Source organism: Arthrobotrys flagrans (assembly GCF_004000055.1).
Source record: "Arthrobotrys flagrans strain CBS H-5679 chromosome Unknown unitig_1, whole genome shotgun sequence".
Classification (NCBI taxonomy): domain Eukaryota; kingdom Fungi; phylum Ascomycota; class Orbiliomycetes; order Orbiliales; family Orbiliaceae; genus Arthrobotrys; species Arthrobotrys flagrans.
Window position 1 is genome coordinate 5,598,895 of NW_027137556.1, and position 24,863 is coordinate 5,623,757.

Below are 24,863 nucleotides of genomic sequence, written 5' to 3' on the forward strand. Positions count from 1 at the left end.
CGAAAATATTCATGATTTTCGATGATAATCACAAAACGACCATGGGAAAATATCGCAAATCGCAATTGCCATGGGCATTCTGGAATTTCCCATGTTTGGCGAAAAAAGGATATTCCCTCTTTCCGCCGAAGTCGGGGTAAAGTTTGGAGATATCACAGCGGGTTCTTCTAAGTTTCTTGCTTGCTGCACGTTGGTAATCCGCATGCATGCTATATATCAAGGTATTGGGATTAGACCTGGGAGGATTTTGGAGACCTGCTTCCAAAAAGGACATCAACAACTTTAGGCGGCAGCTGGCAGCTACCTGGCTAGAGCTCGGGACGGAGGCTTGCGGCGTTATCCTCTCATGCCGTATGACGTCGTTTCCATTCGAGGGTGGTTTTGTGAGGTTGAGATTACAACAGCCAACGCAACAATCATATGCATGCCAGGCTTGTTTAAATTTGCTTGGGCGAATATCACCGGCACCTGGCTTCGAAAAGCAGGGCTATCGAGTTCGCTATTATACATCCGAGCTTCCCCGACAGCGAGGTACATGTACCTTTTTTTGAGTCACGTTCTCGTCTCTCTAATTGAGGTTCGCTCCCCTTTCTCAATACCGGGAGATGTCAGCGAAAGGAGGTCCACAAGCCGCTATTTTTTAAAAAAAGTCGTATACGGGATGGGATGTTGGGGGAAGGGTTGTATTGCGAAGTTGGCGGCGAAGATACCTTGCGGTCAGCACCTGCACTGCGAGTGCATTATCCACCGTCCGGTGTTTATTTCATAACCTATGAGTATCGTGTAACAATATCGATTCGCAAGATCCGACTGAGCTGTGAATATCAAGCCAAAGGCGCTTAAATTTCGTACTCTTGCGATGTAATTCACGCATACGTTGAGCGCGCTTGCCACCAAAGATGCTCAACCAACGGCCCACTGACACTCCAATTGGCCAAAGCATTGAACGATCGTGATCAAAGTACCCGATGGCCATAGCCATTTTCTTATTCTTTTTTCTTCTCGAATATATGCATAACTGCCGTAATACCCCCTTGGGGGCGAAACTATACTACAGATCACAACTTAGTATCCGATAGCCAATCACAAAAAAACTGTTCGAAACCGATACACAAATATACACTTCGGTGAATACCCAAGGAGTTTAAGAATTACCTCAGTATGAATTCACCTTCCAATTTTGGACCCACCAAAATCTCATCTTTCGTCCTTTTCGCCAGCTATGTTTCCCATATGATTTCAAAGGGTGGCATATTACGATCCATATCTCGGTTCGGTAGCTTCGATTGCGAGTACACGCCACCCTGTGTTTCGCTCGATCGAACATCATAACAAGGCAGAAACCAATCGCCACCTATGCTTCACCACATCTCGAAACCAGGTACTCAGATAGAATAGAAATCGGATTTAGGGGGGAAACGCAATCGTATATATCTATATAACTACCTCATGTAGTAAATATACAAAAAGCGGGGGAGGGTTGTATCTATATACGCCTCCAATTGGCAAAAACGATATATGCTACACGAAAAGAAAAACCCCATAGTCCACCGCTAGAAGCCATACCCCCCCTTTCTTTCCCGTAACACCGCTAAAATGGTCTCATCGTAGAAGCGGCATGCGTGCTGAAAAGGATGATGTAGAAAGCAGAAAAAAAAAAAACAGGAAAACGCCGGGCTAAAGTGCAAGTCATGGATATATGGTAAAACGGAAACCTCCGATAATAGTCGAGTGCGTTAAAAGACACGCCCTCCACTTGAAAATAAAAACATCGATGTAAAATAACATCGGCAAGATGCAGTACGAACCGCAGAGGTATCTCGCTAAATGCAATAGAACGGCCGTGGCATAACCTTACGGCCTGGTAGCTTTGGTGGTTTTTGTTCGAGGACTGGTTCGCTTGGGTGATGACTGGCTGTCGATACAAATTGGATCGTGGGCCGTACCCTTCCTAGGGGTATTTGGCTCGGTATGCTCGGGGGGTTTGTCCCCTCCCTGTGATCTTGGGATGACGGTGTATCCATTATCCGATCATTTTCCAACTCGTGGATCGATTTGCCCTTGGTTCGTCTCCCGTTATATGGGAGTTCGCCGAGACTTTCGTCTTCGGTTTCTTCGATCTCTTCGACGGTTCTCCGGGGAGGTGCGTCATGCGTGGTAGTAGCCCTCCCTCCCGATTCGGCTCGATAGCCGTCAGAAGCGGCAGCAACGAACGGTGGGGTATTTACGCCATCGGCCTGGGGTTTTGGGGTAATGGGCGGGCGTCCTTTAGCGGGGGGCGAACTGAAATTCCCCATTTGTTCGATCTTCTCGAACATGCTACCGGTCTCTCGCACCGGATTGTCGGGGAGAGGAAGCGGAATAAGGCCATTGGCCGCAATTAGAGGCACGCCGGAGTTTGCGGGAGCTTCCGCCCTTTGAAGAAGATCAATGCCTTCTTGTGTTTCTGGGACCTCCAGAACACGGGGCGCATCGTCGCTTAAGGGAATCTCAGGCGACACCATCCTGGGTTTGAGCCCAGGCGCAACGGTCGGCCGGGGTTGTTCCACTACAACCACCGGGCTATCTGATTTCGCCCTCTTCGGAGGACGATCCGCCTCATCTTCTCGCCCGTCCGACTTCCTCTTCGCCGGAGAGTTGGGCCTCTTGACGTCTTCTGTCACCGCTAGCTCCTGGGTCATCGGTGGAGAACCGGCTGGTTGATCGGTGGCCACGGCACCGGCCCCTTCTTTATTCGGGTTTTTGTCGTGGGCCATCGGAGCATCAATGATCTCAGGGAATTCGTTGAATGCCTCATTCTTCAGACATTTCTCATACTCTTCGTAGAGTTTCACATACAGCCGCCACATCCTCTCCCTCTTATTCGTAACCTCCGATATGCTCCATAGCTTCCTCGCATCTTCTTCGCTCCCAAAGTCCCTCTCGTAGAGTTTTTCCTTGATCCTAGCTGGCTCGCTGAGCCACCTTTCAATGTAATGGAGCATGAAGATTCCGCAGTCTGAGAAATTGTCCTGGCCTGGCAATTTCCGGGGTAATAGCCCGGTAAAATCCTCCATGTCCAGCGTGACGCCTTGTTTGTCCTTCGCCTCGGATATCAAATAGGTCTTGACGGCCTTGAAAGTGGTGCTGTGGTACCCGAACATGGAATCGAGTATAACAACGGTGCATTGATCCGACGGGACCGGGCGGCTTTTCGGCGCCGGCTTCGGCTTCGGCGCCGGCTCCACAGCAACGAGTTCGTCGGCCACGATGGCCTTCTTTTCCCGAGCCTTTGCGGCTGCCAGCGCAGCGGGGAGATTACAAACGACGGCGACAAACCAGTGATACTTCTCGTTGATAGGGATAAAAATGAGATCCTTCTGAAAAAGATTCGCGTTTTTGGTCCACTTTTTCACTTTTTCGTAGCTGAATTTCCCGGTTTCCGTCTTTGTGCTGAAAGCGGTGAAGAAGTATGTGTTCGTGATGTGGACCTTGCGCGCAAATTCCGGATTTTCCTTCGCGAGGCGCCCTTTGACGTAGGCGAGATGGAAGTTAATGATTTCGTCGTTCAGAAATTCATCGTGATTCAGGGTTCGGAGGCTCGAAGCACCAAGTAACTCTGTCGTTCCTTGCCAAACAAAAGGAAAATTCAACGTGGCATTCCATGTCTGAGGCGGAAATGGTGTTGGTTCCGGTTTTGGTATTTCGACAACCTCTTTTTGATAGGTGTTCCTAGCGCTTTTGCGTGTCGGTCTCGCGGTTCCCAGCTGCTCGAGGTCCTGAGGATGCGAATCATCTTCACCCGGGGGTATTGGATTGGAGCGCGTTCTCAGCCGGTTGTCTACCTCTCGTGGCTGTGGCTTCGGCCCAATTGGGCGAACCGGGTGGGCCGATCCTGGAATCTGCCATGGGGCTCCTGAGGCTTCCGTTGCAGGCCGGGTGAATTGATGTAGCTTAGTCTCCTCCATACGATTCTTCATGAATTGGCTGAACGAGCGTAAGCAACTTGTTTATTTCATCGAAAGATAAGATCTACGTACTGAGTTTTCGGTTCCACCTTGACACCTTTCTCTTCCAACCACAGCGCAAATCGTGCAGAGTCGGATTTCTGGCTAGGATTCGCCGGTTCGGCGAGCGCTCGAAATTCTAGCAAAACGCGATCGCCGAGGCCTAAAAATCTTTTGTTAACATGTATATTTACAAAAAGGAAGGTGGCGGGAGCATTTTGCGTACCATGTTCACGATTGTTCACCTTGAGGTAAATAAAGTTGCGGAATTCGTAGTTTTCATCGTCGAGATACTAAGTAATGTTAGGACCAGCGTTGATAGAACCTCTCTACCGACGTACGAAGGAACTTACTGCGGCAAAAACTATGTTTTCGTATAAAAGATTAAACTCCGGTTGACCAACGGCGCCTATGACGACGGAGAGTCCTTTATTCTCGATTCGAATTACCAGCGTGTCCAGCAACCCATTATTGTTGTTATGCCTGACCCTGCCGCGCCACGCCGACTTAAGATGAAGGAATGGTTCGGATTTCGAGGGTTCGGGTTTGCGAGGTCGTCCCGGGCCGACAGGAATGGGAGAAGAAGCCCCCTGCCGAGTTCTCCTACTGAACGACGTCGGTTGAGGATCAGACGGACTGGGATTGTTCCATCGGCCATCATCATCATCATCCGCAGGCCGTTTCCTTGTAACCCTCGAGTCTTCGGAGTCCCTTGCTCCCTGCCCTTTCCTCGCCCACTTAACGGTATCTTCGAACGTGCCGGCGAAGAGAACTTCATGATCGGTTTGTCTCTCGGATTCAAATGGTAATGGCGATAACATGGCGTGGCCCCGTGGTCCTCGTTCCGTTCTAGGGGAATGCAAGTCATATCCGTTTGTCGGTCCGTCGTCGCTATAAGCCGCCCGATCATCAGCGTCCTCGGTGAGATCGAGAGATGGGCTGGATCTCGGATTTCCTCGGCCTTGCGTGGTGTAAATAAGCCGCGGTTGACTTGGTCTGGGGCGCTTTCTTGGTTGAGAGTATCCTTGTTGCTGATGGGTCGCACCACTCGATCCCCTCGGAGTATTCAGGTTATTCTGCGGCCGTACACCGCCACCACCAACCTGGACGAAATCCTTAGTGAGATATCAAGAGTAAGCCAGGGAACAATACATACAACTATTTTGTGTGCATTTTTCGGGTTCCTAGGTTTGTTAAAGTTAGCTTAGGGTCCTAGGGTACCATCCAGACGATTAGAGAAGAGGATGCTCCATACCCTGTTCGATGGAACCCTTGTCCGTAGCTTTCCGCTCCCCTTATCGTCCGTCTGATCGGCGACGACGACGATTTGTTCCTTTCCCCGGCCTGCCGTGCTGAAGAACCAGCTGTTTCTCCATCGGGAGGCATACTGGCAAATTCCCCCAAGGTCTCCTTCAACGGTTGGACTACCCCCGTGATGGTCTCTATAATCTTGGTCGTGAAAGCTCCAATCATCTATTCGTCGTCGATATCAGAGTATTTAATGTGTCGTAGAAGAAGTGCATGATAAGAAGAGTGTCAATGGGTCATTAAAGATATCCCGGAAACGTTCTGTTTGTTTCTTTCGGTTCGCAGTTTGTCGAGAATGGATCGGAAGACGGTTTGTTTGGTGTTGTCGACGGTGTTGTCGCTGTCGGATCTAAAGGTTCGATTTGGAAAGATGGATGGATGGAAGGATGCGAGAGATAAGGACCCGTCGAGAGAAGAAGGTTATTTATTTCGAGGGTTGTCCTTTTATATCGAAGCGGCAAGCGTGCGACATGTGTGCTTGATAAAATTCCGTTGCAAACGCGCCTGAGAGCTGAAAGTTTGCGAACGAGTTGTTGGTTTCGAGCGGGCGTGTGTCTTCGACAAGCGGATCGAAGAGGAATACGTATTTTAAGAATAGAGCGATGGATGAATGGCGATGTTTTCGAGAAGTCTCAGGAACGATCGAGGTGGTCTGGCGGGGTGGCGGTCGAGATTGGTCATCGGGTTTGATAGGGAAACGGCAGGATCTAACGTTGGAAATGAGATGGTGGTGAGGTTGGAGGTTCAAGAAGCCACACAACGCAAATATGGATATGGAGCCTCAATCGAACCAGCTGTTAAAAAGAGCATGGACCGGATAATACCGATAGGGATACGAGACCGGGGATACAGGCCCGTATGTGGATACTTTGACTATCATATCAATTCCAACGTTAATAGGAGGATTGCGAGGGTATCAATATATCTAGTGTTTGCGTGATATGGATCATAGCGTTACAGCCTGATATAAAACCCACCCGGTGCCGCCGGTGTCAGAATCCATCCAAAGCATGCCATGCATAAGTCCCCTTGTTCGGCATACGAAAGGCCAGGTAACACTGATACGATCCCTTTGGTTTCCCAGGACCAAGCAACTGCATAGCTAAAACTGCAATTTTGTGGCACAAAAGTAACTTGATGTGTCAAATGATACGCAGCCGAATGGCAAAGCTGTTTGTAACCCGGGCTGGCTGTCTTCCGGGTCGAAAGCTTCGATCGATAAATACATATATTCTCCTTGTCCGAAATCTGAGCGAGCCCTCTAGCTCTATCCGAAAAGTTTCATAATTAAGCTCCCCGGCTCCGTCCCGGTCTAAGATATGTTCCTTTGTGCATTTCTTCTTAACCACCATCTCAACTATCATGAAATACAACTTCCGCATAAGTGTATCAAGCTTATTGTAATCCGATCTACCTATATATTTATCCCTAGGTGGTTTCTTCGGTTTGAATCAAGTGGTTTCCTTTTAGGCTGTGATGACTTTAAGCTGTAACTCAAGCTCCTGCGCAGCTGTACGCATAGCTAGAGATATTGAGCTTTATATCTCATAGCTGGTGCCTTAGGTAGTTAATATCATCCCATCCAGTACCTTTTAAATCGATTCTAAATTCCCAGTTTGGATACCATTCCTTCGAGCATTCTGTTGCATTTTCTGCGTTGTCACACCTAACCTAAAGACCACCGAAGCCACTCCAACCCTGCCGTCCCGTCCAGCCCGTGGCAGCTCAATGCTACCTATCCCCAAAACCTCAAAACACCATCGACATCCACACGACCTCAGAACCCCCCCCCTCCTCCCGGCGCATCAATTGCCCGACAAAGACTACCTACGCAATGGCACCACTGCATACATACCTCCTCGCCACTCTCCTCTCTTTCATCTACCTAACCCGTCCGACATCCGCGACAGCACTAACCTACAAGCTCGCCGCAAACGAAGAACACTGCGTCTTCATCCATAATGACAAAAAGGGCGTCAAGGTTGCCTTTTACTTCGCCGTACGCTTTCCCTCCCTGCCGTGACCGAGGATATCACAGCTAATGTGGGAATATAGGTCCAAGCCGGCGGCGCCTTCGATGTGGACTACAGGGTCAAAGGCCCCAACGATGTAATCGTCCTCGACGGCACCAAGGAACGTCAAGGAGACTTCGTTTTTACAGCAAACGAGTTGGGAGAATACTCCTTCTGCTTCTCCAATGACATGTCAACTTTTGCCGAAAAGCTCGTGGATTATGAGATTGCTGTATATGCACCCTCCCCACACCCCCCTTCTTCCTCCCTCCCTCTCCGAGCCCATCACCGCAACTACGTGTTCAATATGACTAACCGTCGTAAAAAAAATACCAGGTCGAACACGAACAACGCGCCGAACTCCCCACCCGCCCAGGAACAACCCCGGAACAAACCACGAACCTCGAAGAATCGATCTTCAAACTCTCCGGCCAACTCTCCACCATCTCCCGAAACCAAAAATACTTCCGTACCCGTGAAAACCGTAATTTCTCTACCGTCAAATCCACCGACACCAGGATAATGAACTTCTCGCTCATCGAGAGTCTCATGATGGTTACCATGAGCTGTTTGCAGGTCTTCATCGTTAGGTTCTTTTTCCAGGGTGCTAGGAAGGGTACGTTCTTCATCATATTTATATCCTGCAAAAGAGCCGTGGTTGCTAACGTCTGGTTTCCTTCCTAGGATACGTTTGAACAAAACCAACCGAATTCGAAGAAATCGGAGGGTTTAAAATGTCGTGGTTTATTTCCTTTGCAAACCAATGTTTTTATCCACCAAAAAGCCCTCGGCCTGCCGTATAGATTCTACCGAAGCTTTTCGTCTAGCATTTGACATGTAATCTTTCACGTCCCGAAATGTGTTCAACGAAGGACACTACCAAAAAACACACAGAGAATGTAGGGAACCGAATCATATTCTTGTTTTGCCCGCATAAAAACCGATATATATACGTGAAGAACTTGCGGCTTCGGGTTAAGAGATATTCGAACCCGCTCTCAAAGAGACTTATTTATTTACTTTGTAAACGCTAAGCGGAACCAAGCAAAAAGTCGAAAGACTAAGGCAAAACCTGGCTGGTACGGAAGAAAGACTGAATTGTATCGGGTCTAAACGGTCTTGGTGTCGATATCGCGGGGCGTGCGAGCTCTAGCTCTACATCTAAGTAGCTATTCCATTTTGATACAGAAGTCTTGCCCTGTGATATACACCAGCAGGCCGTCCCTTTCTCTTCTTTCCCTACATCCCCCCTTCCAATCGATCTCTAGCTATATTCTGCAAAAGAGAAGGGGAATTGTTTTTCTCTCTTTCTCTCCCTTCGGCCGTAAACAAAGGTGCAAGGAGAGACAAAGTGAAAGCTACCGCCATCAAAGAAAAATGGAAGACAAAAAGATACTTTCCCATGCCGGCGTGGAAGTAATACAGGTTGAGCAATTCTCTTATCGCCATCTTTTGTTTCAAAGGAATCCCAATGATACCCAAGGCAGATAACCACGAAGAAGAAATATCAGAAACGGCCGATTATAGGAACCCCTCCAAAAAAAAAACAAAAAAAAACCACGCTAGCGAATAAATATTGACTGTTCTTGTCTGCCGAATAATCCGCCTCGCGGTGTCTTGTCTGGATGGTCGAGACCTAATAGGTCGTCATTGGCATCGGAGATTTGGTCCGACAGCATGTCCTCTGTAAAAAATGTAAATTAGCTACCGTTCGGCATAGATATGGATACGACGAATGGAAAACGTACCGTCGTTTAAATATGTTGGTTTGGAATAGGCCGATCGCTTGACGACTGAAAACCTGATCTTTTCAAAATTCTTGCCCTTTAGTCCCGTCCGCTTCTGTAGCCGTGCTTTGGTCTCGGAGAATAGTTCGCCCTATATCGGTTGGGTTAGTAACCGCCTATTCCGAGGGAAAAAGATACCGTGGTGCAAATTTCATACCTCCTTGACGACAAACTTGAACGGTATGCCGTGAGCCTTGCTCGGTTCCTTGGAGTAACTGAAGCACTGAACCAGCTGTTCTGTGGCGGGGTCTGTAACCACAGCCTCTTCCGGAGTAACTTCACCATATAATGTGATAAAATCCTGTATCCCAGCCACGCTATGGTCAAGGGCTAGATCCTTGTGGTGCTTGCTACCGTGCGCCTGCCAGAAGTGCACTTTCTCAATGTCTTCCTCGGGCAAGTTTACTTTCTGCGCTACACCTTCGAGAACATCCGAAACCGCTCCGTTCTTAGGGACGAGGATTTCCAAGGGTTCCTAACACCAAATCATTAGTGTCCCGTATATATGGAGAAACATTCCTGTCAATCTTACTTCTTTGGTGATGCCTTCCGAAATCCAGTTCAGCTTGACCAACTTCTTTGTTTCCAACTCGGTAAGGCTCATATCAAGAATCTCATAGTATAATGCATCTTGTGAAACCTGTTGTGCGTAGGAGGATTGCATCATCTGTGCTAGTGGGATCGAATTATTGCCCCTCTTGATGATCGCCTTTGGCAGTCCGCTATGAGCTGCCACTGTTGTGAAACGCAGATGGGTCGGCGGAACATCGAGATGGTCGGCAACCTTGTTGGCGAGCTAGAAGGGAATCAACTTAGCCGGAGAATACTCGGTCTTGAGCCACGGGCTGAGACATACCTGATCGTAGTTGATCCTCCTGTTGACCTCTAGATCAAAGCTTCCTTTCTCGACAAGGCCGCGCTTGGGGAGCAAGTGGAGGACGACTCGGTTCAAAAGGAAGTCATAGAATTCCTTGGCATCTACGTAGCCTCCCACCGGCAACTTATCAGCCAGCCTATTTCCGTCGTTAGCATTTGGTCAAAATTCGTCAACAAAAAGCGCTCGCATACTCTTTCTCGGGCAGTTGTCTCTGGAAGCATATTATGTCACCATCCTGGATTTCAGCCTGGGCAAATGTCTGCTTCGGTTTCATGGGCTCGATCATAGAAGGTTTAATCTCTTCCCAAAGTTTGACCTGGGTACTTGACGGCCATCCCATTTCGCTCTGAATCGCGCCGTAAAGTTCCGAGACCTTATCGTTCTTCTTCATATAGACGTGGCCGATACCCTTAAGGGTCTGAGTTTCCGGATCGAAGTGTTTAAGGAACAGAATGGATTGGACATCGGAGTTGTACGTATAGCTCTCAATCCAGTTTACCTTGGAGGCATCCGGACCAGAGGCTATTTCGCACCATAATCTGAAGTCCATTCCCTTCATTCCGTATTTGCCCCCGGCCTCTTCCATAGCTGCGGTGGAAAAGAAAAATTAGCCTTACGTCCCCAACGGTGATTAAGAATACAACAACATACTCATATCCAAATTGACTAGCGGGTGGTCAGGGCGTACTGTCTTGTTCTGCCTGTTAACCATCACCCACAGCCTTAGCTTCTCCGGTGGCTGTTTCAAGTCACTCGCAAGTGCGGTCACGAACGATCTAACGGTGGAGGTCTTGAGAACCCGGTGATGCTTAGGAGCATCCGGCAAATTTGTAGCTTGGTGCTCCCACGCTGCTAGGTCGAATCCTTGGTGCGATTTGAACTGCTCGTTCGTGATAACCTTGGCGACCATGTACAGGTGGGATTCCTCTCGCTCCTTCCGTCTCTGTTCGCGTGCCGCCTTCTCCTCGTCCAATCGTTTTTCTAGACGGAAGTGTTAGTTTTTCTCGCACGTGACTTGGTTTGTATGGAAAATGCCTACGTAGGTGAGAAGGAGCTGCGAAGTCTTCTTTGGGAAGAATATCGTCCATGCGAGTCTTCCGAATATACACCAACATGTAGGCACTCATCGACCGCTTGGAATTCATGGTTCTGGTGTACGGGTTTCGTAAAGGTCCGAGGAGCTGGGATGCTGGGAACTCGCCACCAAAATTGTCGTCCAAAACTTCCTTCAGGGTCGCCGGTGTTACTCTGTCATCGTCGAATTTGAACCACCTACCGCCAGCCTCGGGTTTGATGAATGCATAGTAGTGGCCGGCATTGAAATCTCCGCTATGCACTAGGACGCTGCAATGGGGGTTAAGCTTGTGTTTTTTCGAGGCTTCCTCCGGACACACACAGAAGAAACTCACCCATGTAATACGTAGTCGTAAGGTTCGGATTTGTCGGCATCGGGCGATAGATATGGAGATGCATCAAACTCTTCTGGGAATTCGTACAAATCGTTGACCTGTTACGAGTGAGCCATGCAGCTTCAACGCCGGAGCCGAACGCGAATATACCTTTGTTATAGCATCCCTCATAAAATCATAGTCAAATCGCTTGAGATGAACGTGTAAGACGGGTGGGAAGGATTCGAATATGACACCTTTCTTCGCATCTTGCAGCCCATGACCCTCGGCGAAGTACTTGTTCTCCCCTTCTAAAGTTTCGTAGGCGATGTAGTCTCGGAAGGATTCGTCAAGATTCTTCTTTCCGCGCACGGTCAACTGGATGTCCCAGTATTCCTCTATCCTCGACGACTCGTATTCGACGTTGATGCATGAGATATAAGTCTTAGTTTTCCCAACAAACATCTTGGCGAGAGCGTTTTCTGCCTCTGAACCTTTCATCTTCTCCTCAAGCTTCTCCATAAGGACTCTACATAATTCTTGAACATCCTGCTGTTCGAAGATGTGCTTGGTTTCCCATCCGAAAGACTTGGTGAGTTCATTGGTTCCGAGGGCATCGGTGGAGGTTTCCAGGAGATAGAACAGTCTCTGCAGCGTCAGGGCGCTGTTGTCGGTCTTCTCGTTCTCGGTTGGGATTTGATAAACGGACTAGAGAGGGTTAGAGAAAAGAAACAGAGGGCTGTGGGGGGGCAATTGAAAGAGTTACCTTTCGGAAAGCCTTTGTGAAGTAGAGCGATTGAATCAATGAGTTGAGATAGCATGTTGCACCCTGATTCTTAAGCCCAACATAGCCTGTCTCTTTCTTCGAATCATAACTATAGCCTATTTTAGTTCGGATTCTGGGAAGAAGAAAGAAGGAGGTTTGCGCGAGAAAAAGGGGAAATTCACGCGTACTTGACAAAGTTATGCCAGAGGACGCCTGTTGGGTCTTTGACAATACGAACATATGCTGTGATATTGGCCTTATCATCTTCTACCATGGGTCGGTCCTTGTCCGTTTCCTTAGCACGGAGTTTTCGGAGTTCGTAGAAACGTGTGAAACCCCAATCGGCCTCGTCGATGTGAAATCGGTGGTGGGCATCTGTAGATGAAGTCAGTGGCTTACGTAACCAAGGCTCTTCGGATCCTTGGAATGCCTACGATGTGGGAAGTATAGGGTGGGATCGTTTGGATTCCACAGGACAAGGGCGAACTGGACGCATCGGTACCAATCCTCTGGTGGCTTCTCCTCGAAACCGTGCTCTAGGTATAGGGAGGCATAATCCGCGCCATTGCCGTGGGGAAAGAAGAGTATCCTCCTGCATCTTGTGTGTAAGTATCAAGTGGGAATAGAGGATGGAAGGAAGAGAGGAAAAAGACGAACCAGGGAGTGTCGCCGACGGTGAAAGTAGGACCTGTTAGACGTTTAGGTAGAGCGGACCAATTCTCAACCTCCCAAGTGAAATGCCCTTCGGCGAGGGTTTCAAGATCCGGGAATTTCGGTAGGTGCCTTTCGAGTATTTTGGCGTCTATGAGAGACAGAAGGGAAAGGGTTAGGAAGTTCTCTGGAGGGACGACTGCAAGCGGGTTAGATCGGACTCACAGTCGTCAGCACGTATTGGAGGTTCCTTCTCCTCGGCCTCCAGCTTGTCGGCATCGGCAGGGGAGTCTATGAGGGCAACATCCTTGTGATCCTTGTCGTCCAGTTCGGCATCCAACAGCATGTCGTGATCCTCAATCGACTGGCATCCGGAGACAGATTAGCTAAAAGATACAAGAACGCACCGAAAAGACGTGTTATAGGAGTACCTCGTCCATGATGCGCGTGTAGAGATTTCGGTGGGTATAGGCGGGGTGTGTGATTTCAAGCCAGTAGGTGGGGACGGAAGCTATCTAAGAAGTATCTATCTCTAAATTTTCGGGAGTCGGCAGGCAAGACGTCAGCGACGAGTTAGAAGAACAAGACCAAGACGAAGGATATAATATATATATATACGGAGACGATAGTCCACGGGACAGCAGGAGGGAGAGGATGATGATGGGGAAAAGGTTGTAGTACCGAAGCTCCCAGCTTTTGCCGGGGTAAGCTGGTGGAGCGGTTGATGGATGGGAGTCAGAAGAAGTGTTAGGTGCGTTTCAAGGCCTCGAGCTTGCCTGCACTTCGGTTCGCTTTCGTGTTGCCTGGTTGGGAGAACAGCCGCCGGAGAGGAAAAGACCAACAGGCAAAATATCTTCTTTGAAGCTTTCTATGGATTTTTAGCGACAGGAGAACGACCAGAAGACAAAGACCAGGGAGTGCTTGTGTATATCTACTTTGTGCGATAGAAGAAGTTGAGGTTGAGACGTTGATGACGAATGGCGATGGTGGTTTGGTAGGACGGACGTTGGGCTGTACTAGGGACTTCAACGACAGCGGAACGCCCACTACAAGTATTACTAATGAAACAGTACGTATGCAATCCTAATCTATTCGGCCTCTCCTCCCTCTATTTATAATACCTGATATAAGATCCTCTGGATACGGCAATATACATGCCATTGATTACAATATGGAAGCATATTATAAAATATACAGCTGGCCCTGTGGTGGTTTTGCCAGTTACGCAGCAGTAACTTTGCCAGTCTTCGTCATGTTATCCCGGCCAGCTGCTCAAGCGAGCCCCCAACAGGGAACATAATCGGTACCTATAACCGGCTACACCGGTCGATATATATCTAAGGGACCTGTGGTACAAATAGTACGCGTACGGTCTCATGAGCATATGGGCCTGGGTTGGATCCACCTGTACCGGTCCCTTGCCCGTATCATCCATTATATAAGTTACAAGATACATCACCACCCTGTAGAGTTCCGCCGTCTACAGCTATAAAGATTATTTGGATTTTATAGCTGGTCCATGTGGAGCCGGCGGCTAGTTACTTAGTTAACTTGCGGAATTCCCCAGGTTCAGACTAACTAGCTGTTGCCGATTTTAGGCCGATTTTCCAAGCGGGGCCGGTCCTGGTCCTGTTATACATAAGACTGCAGCTACCCCACACTCCCACCTTCTGTTCCTGTCCCTCGCTCTTTCGAGAGAATACATATTAATGCCTCACCAAGACCGGTCTCTCAGTCACATCTAGACATGGCCATGCCTCTCCGGCTTCCTCTTCATTACTTGCTGTACGCGTCTCTCTTTCTTTTATTTTCTCTTTCATGTGCTTTTTCGCTAACTATTAATCTGATTGCCATTATTAGGTAAAACTAAAGGATAAACCCCCCCCCCCGAAAGTCACGAGCTGCTGCTTCTTACCTCAAAAAATAAAAATAAAATATCTTCAAAAGAAAAACCTCATCACCGGTACCGTCCATGGAGGATAGACTCTCTCGATGTCCAAAGCCGCTGCTTCCTCGCTGTCCCGGTTGACGAGGCCCTCCTCTCTCGCTCTCGCTTTGACTAACGCTCGCTCTCCTCTCCTCCGTTTTGTCTCAAAACGTTCCATATCAACCCACCAACCATGGCGCCCTTCCTCTGCCCTCGAAGAACACGTCGCCCGTGAAGCACGTCCCATCTCCCTCCGTCAGCTTACCTTCTTCGGTCGTAACTTAACTCTCGAACGTCTTCTCGACTCAGCAAACTATGTCAGGACCGAATTACCAACCCGGCTGGCCCACCGGATCCGTGATATGCAGCGACTACCTTATGTCGTCGTGACCAATCCCAACATCTCAAAGGTATACGAAACATACTATGACTCTTTCGAACAGCTGAGAAAGTCTCCGGAGATAAAGACTTCTGAGGAAAACGACAAATTCTGCCAGCTTATCAAGGGAATGCTAAATAACAACCTCTCCGTCATACCGGACCTCGCTATCGGTGTTCTGGAGTGTCGTGATTTCGTACCAGCTGCCGAATTAGACAACTTTCTGAAGACTATGCTCAAGAGTGTAAGAAACCACCGAAAACCTCGTAATCGCATATCAATATCAATTAATATCGAATCTTTGTAGAGAATATCCCGCCGAACTATCGCCGAACAGCATGTCGCCCTCACCGAGACCTTCAACTCCCCGTTCTTCTACCCCCACAGCGAAGGCAACGGCGTAGACCACACCAACGGTGTCGACTTTGTTGGCGAAGTCTTCCTCAAATGTAATGCCAGAGAGGTCGTCGAAAAATGTGGAAAGCTCTGTCAAGATCTCTCCCGACAAGCCAACGGGCCTGATTCACCAGTTCCGGAGATAATAATCGAAGGACACCCCGAAGCCACATTCCCATATATCCCCAGCCATCTAGAATACATTATCGGCGAACTTCTCAGAAATTCCATCCAAGCGACCATTGAACGTCACGGTAGCGATCCCAAAACAAAGTTACCTCCTATCAACGTCCTAATCTGCCAAACTCAACAATTTGTAATCTTCAGAATCTCAGATCAAGGCGGCGGGATCCCTCAAGACATCTTCCCGCATATCTGGTCGTTCAGCAAAGGACCTCGCCGGCAAAAACAACTCCAAAACATCTCTCTCGTCCCGACAATGTCTGCCACTCTTCAAGAGTTATTCCATACAAGTACAGGAGAAGGCGTCGGCAAGGATGGCAAACGGCGGAGGGGAACCTCGCTCGCACCGCTTTCTCACCGACCGCCGAATCTAAGGCTGGGGTTGGGACTTCCTCTGAGTAGAGTTTATGCGGAATACTGGGCCGGGAGTTTGAAGCTCCACAGCCTGGCTTCGTATGGGGTCGATACGATACTCCAGATCAATAAGCTTGGGAACAACCTGGAGAGACTGGTCGAGCGCAAGAATTTGGATGGGATATGACAATGACGATGATGTTATAGAAGGCACCGACTTTTTTTTTTTTTCCTTTCTATATTATTGGGGACTGTCTTGTTAGTGAATGTTAGCGGGTTTTCGTTCAGCGGTTTTCTTTGGATACATATTTTTCCTTTCTTCTCAATTGGTTCTGTATTATACGGGGAGAGTGCTCATCTGGAATACACCGAAGCCAATACGACTCTAAATTAATTACCATTTTATAAATCCATCAAGGTTATGTTGGATGTCGAGGTGTCGTAAATATCCACTCGTGTGACAGCAGGAGTTGTGTTGCGGCCGCCAAGGCCTCTCTCGCCTTGCACGGCTTCTGTCTCGAAAATTGACCTTTCTCTTCCTCACCCATCTTCAACCTCACCATCACCACCATCCATCGACCGGCCGCTCCCACGATGGCAACGCTCACGAAATCCCTCCTCTCCGCCCTCCCGGCACCCAAGCAATCCTCTACCAACGATGCCGGTTCCAAAAAACCAGCCGGTCCTAGGATCGTCGGCGCCAACAGCGCCGAATCACAGCTCATCTTAAAGGTAATACTCCCCCGTTCCTCCTCCCTCCCAAAATTCTAATGGAAACTAATTTTCTACCCATCCTTTTTACAGCGTACGGGACCACCGCCATACGGCCAACGCGCCTCCTGGCGGCCCAAATCCGTCGAAGACTACGGCGACGGCGGCGCCTTCCCCGAAATCCCCATAGCCCAGTACCCCCTCGAAATGGGCAGAAAACCTACAGCCAGCAAATCCCGTAATAACGCTTTAACCCTCGAAGTCGACGAACGAGGGATTGTAAAATACGACGCGATAGCAAGGCAGGGTCATAACGACAAACGGGTTGTTCACGCGTCGTTTAAAGACCTTATCCCCCTGCGGCAGCGTGCCGATGTTGGCGAAATCTCGTTGGAAAGGCCGTCCGAAGAAGAAGTTGCGGAGCAAACCGAGAAGACTCGGGCTGCGCTCGCAAAACTTGTGGCTGGTGCGGTGGCAGCGCAGAAGCCGAAGAATATCAAGGGGACGAACAGACCCGAACCGACGTTTGTGAGGTATACGCCTGCGAATCAGATGGGAGAGACGGGGAAGAAGAACGATAGGATTATAAAGATTGTGGAGAAACAGCAGGATCCGATGGAACCGCCAAAGTTTAAACATAAGAAGATTCCAAGGGGACCACCGTCACCGCCACCACCGATTATGCATTCCCCACCGAGGAAATTGACGGCAGCGGATCAAGAGGCTTGGACGATCCCCCCACCGATCTCGAATTGGAAGAATCCAAAGGGTTATACGGTTCCATTGGACAAACGGTTGGCAGCAGATGGGAGAGGGTTGCAGGATGTTACTATCAACGATAAATTCGCACAGTTTTCCGAGGCGCTGTTTATCGCGGATAGGCATGCCAGAGAGGAAGTTAAATTACGTGCGACTATGCAGCAGAAACTCGCAGAGAAGGAGAAGATGGCGAAGGAGGAGCAATTGAGAAAGTTGGCGCAGCAGGCAAGGGATGAGCATAGGTCCGTTACGAGAGGAAGGATTACAGATCGTTCGTCGAGGTCACCGTCTGGTTCCGAACGCTCGGATAGTAGGAGTAGAAGTCGGACCCCGAGACGGAGAAGATCGAGTTCGAGAGGCTCGGACTCCGAGGAAGAACGGGCTATCAAAGAACGAGAAGAAATGAGGAGGGAAAGACGCAAAGAGGCAGAACGGGAATTAAGAATGAAACGGATGGGTACGGAACGTCGCGTACAGATGTTAGCGCGAGAGCAGAATCGTGATATCGGCGAGAAGATGGCATTAGGCCTTGTTTCGAAGCCCACGCAGTCTGCGGAATCGATGTTCGACGCCCGGTTGTTCAACCAGAGCAGCGGGTTACGTATGGGAGCTGAGTTCAACGAAGATCAGCATTACGACAAGCCACTGTTTGCAGCAGCTGAGATCTCAAGAAGCATTTACCGACCCTCTGCAGGTCATCAAGACGACGACGAAGGCGACGGTGATATGGAACGATTCTCGAAGGAGAAGAGATTCGATGTATTAGGTCGTGGAGTTTTCAAGGGAGCCGCAGACCAGGAAGCCAGAGAAGGGCCAGTGCAGTTCGAGAAGGATACATCCTCAGGTGTGGACCCCTTCAATGTCGATGCATTCTTGGCGGATGTCAAAGCCGGACAGCAGAAGAAACATGGCTTGGAGCTATCGGACAGACGTAAAGATACGAAGAGGGCTCGTGTCGAATCTGACGACGAAGACTGAACGGTTTAAAAAATTGCCTTCCTGCACTCTCACGTTTTTAATGTAGCGGTTCTCATCGTTCTGGGGGTTTACTGGCGTATCGAATGCATCTTCCTTTTCTCTTCCTTTTCTGTGTATAACATATATAGCACTTCCATCTAACACCTCACCGTAATGTACCAAATTGGATGACCAGTCCTTCCGGTCCGCCAAAATCATAACTTCCTCCTCTAGAATGAAGAATATAGGTGACGAAATGCTTTAAGAAATCGTGTTGGCGGAGCTATTTAATCCCTAGCGCATCGGAAGAAGCGCGCCCAAACCCGACGTTCCATGCGCTGACCTCCAAACATCGCGCTTCGGACCTCAAAATACCTGATTCGATGTCGACACTTTCAAATCCTTGAACCCGATCGCACGTTCATGAATGTAGCGCCCTGATGGTCCTCTTTCCGAGCCACCAAGCGGCTACCATCTCCCGTCATGTTGGTACGCTTAGCATTCCGATTTACGATCACTCCTTCGCATTTACGTCACGACTGACCCGTCTCTCCAGGGCCCGTTCACTGCGTAACCTACAGCTCCGGCGCCGGTCAATACGTATGTACTCCCGCACCCACTGCATCTAAAGTCCTTCCGCTAATATATCAAAAAAAAAGATCTTAACCGGCGGCCAAGACCGTAAAATCCACCTCTTCAACTCCTCCACCACCAGCCACATCCAAACCTACGACGCCCACGGCTACGAAATCCTCTCCCTCGCCGTCTCCCCCGACAACTCCCGCTTCGCATCCGTGGGCGGTGATAAATCCGCTTTCCTCTGGGACGTCGCCACCGCCAAAACCCTCCGACGCTTTTCCGGCCATTACGCCAGAATCAATACCTGTGGGTTCAACCACGATGCTAGTATTCTTGTTACTGGGAGTTTCGACGCAACGGTCAGATGTTGGGATACGAAAAGTAATGCGAATAAACCGGTGATGGTGTGGGATGAGGCGAAAGATAGTATTACTTCTTTAACGGTTGGTGATGGGGAGGTGGTTACCGGCTGTGTGGATGGGAGGTTAAGACGGTACGATTTGAGGATGGGACAGATTCACGTCGATGTAATCGGACATCCCATAACAAGTGTTATGCAGACTCGAGACGGGAATGCAATCTTAGTCTCCAGTTTGGATGAAACGATAAGGTTGATGGATAAAGCTACCGGAGGGTGTTTGATGAGTTACAAGGGCCATAGGAATAAGGAGTATAGGATTTCGAGTACGTTTGCCATGGTGGATAGTTATGTGGTCAGTGGGAGCGAGGATGGGACGGTCTGGGCTTGGGATATTTTGGAGGGGAAGAATGTGGTTAGGGAGGTGGCGCATGCGGGGAAGGTTGTTAGTGCTGTTGCGGTGAACGATGGGAGGAGGGAGATGGTTACCGCTGGGGTTGATGGGACGGTGCTGATTTGGAGGACCGAGTAGGTTTGTAAATTTATCTACTCGGGATGCAGCTTTCGATAGATGACATGTGAATGTACAATATGTTCTTGATATTCAACGTTTTAATCCGTAGGGATATATTTATACCTACCACCTCGTTAGCATCTCTCCCAATCAATTCAAGTCGTGATGGAAAACGGAAAGTACTCACGGATTCATAATGCCCTTCGGATCGAAAGTATTCTTCACCCGCCTCATAATCTCCAGCGCCGTCTCATCCCTACTATACTGCACAAAATCCCGTTTCGCAAACCCCAATCCATGCTCGGCACTAATGCTACCCTTCCTCTTCTCGATCCACTCGTAAACCCACGGCTCCAGCAACCCTTCGACCTTCTTATCATACCATCTAACGGGAACATTCAAATGTAAATTCGAATCTCCCATATGACCCCATCCCACGACTCCAATCACGGGCTTCGAATCATCCTCCATCCCACCTACCAACCCAGCGTCATCGAATAATTTCCGACAATCCTCGATCAAAGTATAAAAATCATTAAGAGGGATTGAAACATCGTATTTATACGTTCCACCCCAATGCGCGCACGCCTCCGGCAACCCCTCTCTCCACCTCCATAAGGTCTGAGCCTGCGTTTCATCCTGCGCCACGGTTCCATCCGCAACGATTTCCTCCCCCATGACTTCTTCCAAGAAAGCCTCGAGTTTGGCGGAGTCGTGTTCGCCATTTGAACCGCTGGTTTCGATCAATACGTGGAACGGGTAGCGGTCCGATAGTGGATATGGTTTTCCGGTGGTTTTGTGGAAAAGGTCTTGAGTTAATCCGTCCATCAGTTCGAATGCGGAGAGGATCTCCCCGAGATCCTTTTTGGCTTTCGTAAATGCCCGTTTGACGTGGTCGAAGGAGTCAAGTCCGAAGTAAGCGGTGTTGACAGCGTTCGATCTTCTGGGACAGAGAATCGAGATTCCGGTGATGATTCCAACGGTACCTTCCGATCCGATAAAGATCTGTTTGAGATCGAACCCTGTATTGTTTTTCCTCAAAGTCTGGAGGTCGTGAAGGATTGTACCGTCGGGAAGAACGGCTTCCACACCTAACACCGTCCCATGAAGACTTCCGTATCGTAGAAGTCGTAGCCCACCGGCATTCGTAGCGACGTTACCACCTACATGGCAAGAACCTTTCGCACCGAGGTCCAAGGGGAAGATGTGGTTTCGTTCACGAAGGTAGGAGTCCGCTGATTCTAGAATAACGCCCGCATCGCAGACAAGGACGCCGGAGACTTCGTCGAAGCTGCGGATGGAGTTCATGGCGGCGAGACTGATTACAATTTCGTCGAACACGGGGACGGAGCCGCCTTGGTTCGCATCAGTACAGCTTTCCTAGCGTATAAATCTTTTGTAGAATTGACATACCAACAAGCCCGGTATTCCCACCCTGTGGCACAACAGCAAGATTCCGGTCGTTGCAATATTTCAAAATCTTGCTGACTTCCCCTGCCGACTTGGGTTTGAGGACTAGCTGCGATTGGCCGCGGTATTTGCGAACCCAATCGGTGTTGAAGCCTTCGAGTTCGGACGCATCGTCTTGGGCGTCGATTATAGAAGATTGGGAGCTTAGAACGGATTTGAAGTAGTCGACATCTTCGCGGGTTAACTGAGGCGGGGTAGTGTCAGGATTGCAGCCTTCGAGATGGAGATGAGATGGACATGGGACTGACTTTAGAGAATCGAGGGTCTCTTTGGACGTTTGGATAGCTGGAGTAGATATCAATTAGTATAGTATGATTGCGAGGAAATGAACCCATACTTGTCGGCTGTGAATTTAACTTCCTTCGAAGCAACGTAACACCTCGTTGATTGAGTGGCAAACTCCCGGGAAGCAGGAGTAGCAGTTGCATTTAATGGTAATACCCTACTCGATAGAATCCTACCGGGAGCCGTTCTCGAAGAATAGGTCGCTCTTGTTGCGTTAGAGCGCACCAGTGCCCTCAGTGTCGCGCGGCTGAGGGACTGCATTTTGAATTGTTGTGCCTGTTGTATTTTTCAACGACCAGCTCGAACTTGTCCTGGAGGGTATAGCTATGGATTGTATAATATAACAGTGTCAGTTAATGGTAGGCTCTGTCCAGGCTCAACTCGATCTTGATCCGATCTCGCAAGTCGGCTTCGGGAAGAGGAGTGGGGGCCGACAAGCTAGTTCGCCATCCAATGCAAGGTACCTGAACCATGTCCCCCGTTGATTACGTAATATATCGGTTTTGACAACCGCGCTTATACCCTGTAAATTAGCCGTGACAGACGCGTTTCTTGGCAGACAAACACGTCGTCTGCAACCAACACCCAACACATAAGCTATCCACCTCTGAAGCTTGTCTTCGGTCCCATTCCATTACGCAGCCCTCCTCCGTTACTCCATTCGATATCCTCTTGGAAGGCCCGCCCATCCATCATCTTCTGTATTTCTCACAGCTTCTGCAATTACCCCGTACTAGTCAACCTTCATCTCCTCCATCATGGCCGGTTCTTACGATCGTGCTCTTTCAGGTGTGTACTTGATGTAGAAAGCTCTCCCAAGCTCTCCGGAACCCTGCTAACATCGAGCTTCAGTCTTCAGGTACCCTCTATCCCATACCCCGTCGATATCCTACCTTTCCCACAATCTCACAATCAATAATTTAGTCCGGACGGTCACGTCTTCCAAGTCGAATATGCCCTTGAAGCCGTCAAAAGAGGTACACCCATTACGCGTCACACCCCCACCATCCAACGAACCTAACCATCTCTCTGCAAAAACAGGCACCTGCGCCGTCGGCGTGAAAGGAAAATCCATCGCCGTCCTGGGCTGCGAAAAGCGTTCCGCCGTAAAACTCCAAGACACCCGCATCACCCCTTCCAAAATCGGTCTGGTGGATCAACACGTCTGTCTCGCCTTCGCCGGGTTAAACGCCGACGCAAGAATTCTGATCGATAAAGCCCGCGTCGAAGCTCAATCCCACAGGTTGACGGTAGAGGACCCGGTTACTATCGAGTATATTACCAAATACGTTGCCGGTGTGCAGCAAAAGTATACGCAGAGCGGGGGTGTTAGGCCGTTTGGGATCAGTACTTTGATTATTGGTTTTGATCCGAAGGATGAAACGCCTAGGTTGTATCAAACCGAGCCGTCGGGTATCTATTCTGCTTGGTAATGCTCCTTCTTTCTTTGTATAAATGTTGGAACGAAACCGCTAACCGGTGGAATAGGAAAGCGAATGCCATCGGACGATCGAGCAAGACCGTACGAGAGTTTCTGGAAAGGAACTTCAAGGAGGATATGGACCGCGAAGAAACGATCAAGCTTACTGTCAAGTCGTTACTGGAGGTTGTACAAACCGGTGCCAAGAATATCGAAATCGCCATCATGGCACCGGGCAAGAAGATTGAAGTGAGCACATAATTCATCCACACACACACCTTCATACCAACACCATGCTAACCCCGACGACAGTACCTGGAAGCCGAAAAGATAGAAAGCTACGTCAAGGATATCGAGGCCGAAAAGGCCGCCGAGGCAGCCAAGAAGAAGGGTGGACGGGGCGGCGCATCCGCGTCTGCTGCCACAGGCACCAGCGCACCAAGCGGAGGAGTCACAGGATCGTAGTTTTTTTCCCTTTTCCATAGTAGAAAAGACTATTCGTGGATCGATATCATGAGATAGACAGACAATCTATGAAGAATACCAAGGAAGTTTTCTCTTGGAATGAACACCCAGAAGAAGAAGAAACGCCTATATGAACCGCTTAAGAACCCCATAGAAATCGTAAAGACAAAAACAGACGCACTTGAATGCCGTCGACTACCCCAACCTATCCGCCGTCTCAGCAACATCAAACAGTTCACTCTCATCGAAATCCTTCAGCCTATCATCCTTGATAAACCTATCCCCCCACATTAGCCCCGACCCCCCTCGTCAAAACAACGAATAAAGGGAAACTCACCGACTATCCATCCTAACATCCTCGCTCTCCACCCTCAACGCCGCCTTCGGCGTCTTCGCCTCCAGCACATAATGATTATCGCAATGCGGACAATACTCGTCTGCCTCCTCGAACTCCCTCGAGTCCTTCCTGAACGCCTTTTTACACTTCTTGCAAATCAATGTTATCTCCGCGGACTTTAGCAGCGGATGCGTCTCGGATTCGGCGTGGCAGTCCGGACAGTCGAACCATTTTCGGCCTTGTTTTTTAATAAAGTGTAAGCGTGGGTTTCCTTCGGAAGGAGGGGTACGGAGGGGTTGAAGTACAGCAAGGCGAGCGGATGGAGACTTGGGCGTTCAAAATGTGTTTGCTGTGCAGAAGAGGGCATTAGCTATCTCGTGCGGTCGAAGAAGGATATCAAGAAGACCGGAGAGGTGTGTAACGAACCACATGGTGAAGCTATGACTTTTGTAACTTTAACAGAAGTTTATGCAGGCGACGAGGCCGTTTTGGGGGGTAAATCTCTAAATGCTGGGGATGTTCTCTAGAACGTTGCTAAGCTGTAATTGAATTTTGGAATTATCGAGCTCTCTAGCGAAGATGTATGGTGTTGAAAGTGTTTGATTGGCAACGCCTTCTAGATCGGGATGGGATGTCGTTGACCAATCGAAACGGTTACACAGAAAATACAACGAGGTCAACGCATATTCACCAGATATCTCGGATGAGTCTCGAGGTCAGACGGTGTGCTTTACCAACGTGGTTTTTCGTCATCTTGGATGTTGCAGGAGAGTCACAACTTGCGATTTACGGTCTAAAGAAGTATGGATGAAAATTGATCAAGCCATTGAATTTCGCCCCAAGCATCGTACATCCTCTCCTTTCAAAATAAAGCTCCGGTATCGCTATGCTATGCGTAAAACATATAAAAAGAAAGCTACAAACAAGAAGAGACGGGGGAATCGAACTAAAAGACAAAAGAACATGTTCGTGAATGGTACAAAAAGCGGAAATG

The 24,863-nt window shown here is 49.1% G+C and overlaps 10 protein-coding genes across 10 annotated transcripts; 5 read left to right on the forward strand and 5 right to left on the reverse strand.

Moving 5' to 3' along the window:
- Positions 1-1,823: 1,823 nt before the first annotated feature.
- On the reverse strand, positions 1,824-5,459 carry DFL_009647 (uncharacterized protein; the record flags this gene model as incomplete). The annotated part of the gene is made up of 6 exons (XM_067639568.1): positions 1,824-3,966; positions 4,020-4,149; positions 4,213-4,279; positions 4,340-5,089; positions 5,143-5,170; positions 5,242-5,459. 6 exons carry the CDS (start codon positions 5,457-5,459, stop codon positions 1,824-1,826), a joined length of 3,336 nt encoding a protein of 1,111 aa, XP_067487344.1.
- A 1,669-nt stretch (positions 5,460-7,128) lies between these two features.
- DFL_009648 (uncharacterized protein) lies at positions 7,129-8,001 on the forward strand (the record flags this gene model as incomplete). The annotated part of the gene is made up of 4 exons (XM_067639569.1): positions 7,129-7,293; positions 7,350-7,538; positions 7,643-7,922; positions 7,991-8,001. 4 exons carry the CDS (start codon positions 7,129-7,131, stop codon positions 7,999-8,001), a joined length of 645 nt encoding a protein of 214 aa, XP_067487345.1.
- Positions 8,002-8,868: 867 nt separating this feature from the next.
- Positions 8,869-13,215, reverse strand: DFL_009649 (uncharacterized protein; the record flags this gene model as incomplete). Its single annotated transcript, XM_067639570.1, has 16 exons — positions 8,869-8,990; positions 9,055-9,184; positions 9,251-9,568; positions 9,626-9,889; positions 9,950-10,106; positions 10,162-10,558; positions 10,622-10,951; positions 11,010-11,314; positions 11,380-11,477; positions 11,530-12,066; positions 12,125-12,233; positions 12,313-12,499; positions 12,559-12,716; positions 12,782-12,926; positions 13,001-13,139; positions 13,207-13,215. 16 exons carry the CDS (start codon positions 13,213-13,215, stop codon positions 8,869-8,871), a joined length of 3,405 nt encoding a protein of 1,134 aa, XP_067487346.1.
- Positions 13,216-13,290: 75 nt separating this feature from the next.
- DFL_009650 (uncharacterized protein) lies at positions 13,291-14,029 on the reverse strand (the record flags this gene model as incomplete). The annotated part of the gene is made up of 4 exons (XM_067639572.1): positions 13,291-13,307; positions 13,457-13,643; positions 13,711-13,786; positions 14,001-14,029. The coding sequence occupies 4 exons, from the start codon at positions 14,027-14,029 to the stop codon at positions 13,291-13,293; spliced, it is 309 nt and encodes a 102-aa protein (XP_067487347.1).
- A 738-nt stretch (positions 14,030-14,767) lies between these two features.
- Positions 14,768-16,201, forward strand: DFL_009651 (uncharacterized protein; the record flags this gene model as incomplete). The annotated part of the gene is made up of 2 exons (XM_067639573.1): positions 14,768-15,325; positions 15,389-16,201. The coding sequence occupies 2 exons, from the start codon at positions 14,768-14,770 to the stop codon at positions 16,199-16,201; spliced, it is 1,371 nt and encodes a 456-aa protein (XP_067487348.1).
- A 407-nt stretch (positions 16,202-16,608) lies between these two features.
- Positions 16,609-18,462, forward strand: DFL_009652 (uncharacterized protein; the record flags this gene model as incomplete). Its single annotated transcript, XM_067639574.1, has 2 exons — positions 16,609-16,746; positions 16,819-18,462. The coding sequence occupies 2 exons, from the start codon at positions 16,609-16,611 to the stop codon at positions 18,460-18,462; spliced, it is 1,782 nt and encodes a 593-aa protein (XP_067487349.1).
- A 419-nt stretch (positions 18,463-18,881) lies between these two features.
- On the forward strand, positions 18,882-19,910 carry DFL_009653 (uncharacterized protein; the record flags this gene model as incomplete). Its single annotated transcript, XM_067639575.1, has 3 exons — positions 18,882-18,930; positions 18,998-19,041; positions 19,101-19,910. 3 exons carry the CDS (start codon positions 18,882-18,884, stop codon positions 19,908-19,910), a joined length of 903 nt encoding a protein of 300 aa, XP_067487350.1.
- An 80-nt stretch (positions 19,911-19,990) lies between these two features.
- Positions 19,991-21,908, reverse strand: DFL_009654 (uncharacterized protein; the record flags this gene model as incomplete). The annotated part of the gene is made up of 5 exons (XM_067639576.1): positions 19,991-20,015; positions 20,080-21,247; positions 21,306-21,546; positions 21,611-21,647; positions 21,700-21,908. The coding sequence occupies 5 exons, from the start codon at positions 21,906-21,908 to the stop codon at positions 19,991-19,993; spliced, it is 1,680 nt and encodes a 559-aa protein (XP_067487351.1).
- A 497-nt stretch (positions 21,909-22,405) lies between these two features.
- On the forward strand, positions 22,406-23,532 carry DFL_009655 (uncharacterized protein; the record flags this gene model as incomplete). The annotated part of the gene is made up of 6 exons (XM_067639577.1): positions 22,406-22,436; positions 22,500-22,506; positions 22,572-22,624; positions 22,689-23,076; positions 23,136-23,316; positions 23,380-23,532. The coding sequence occupies 6 exons, from the start codon at positions 22,406-22,408 to the stop codon at positions 23,530-23,532; spliced, it is 813 nt and encodes a 270-aa protein (XP_067487352.1).
- A 195-nt stretch (positions 23,533-23,727) lies between these two features.
- DFL_009656 (uncharacterized protein) lies at positions 23,728-24,300 on the reverse strand (the record flags this gene model as incomplete). The annotated part of the gene is made up of 4 exons (XM_067639578.1): positions 23,728-23,809; positions 23,870-24,107; positions 24,175-24,218; positions 24,296-24,300. 4 exons carry the CDS (start codon positions 24,298-24,300, stop codon positions 23,728-23,730), a joined length of 369 nt encoding a protein of 122 aa, XP_067487353.1.
- Positions 24,301-24,863: the final 563 nt, after the last annotated feature.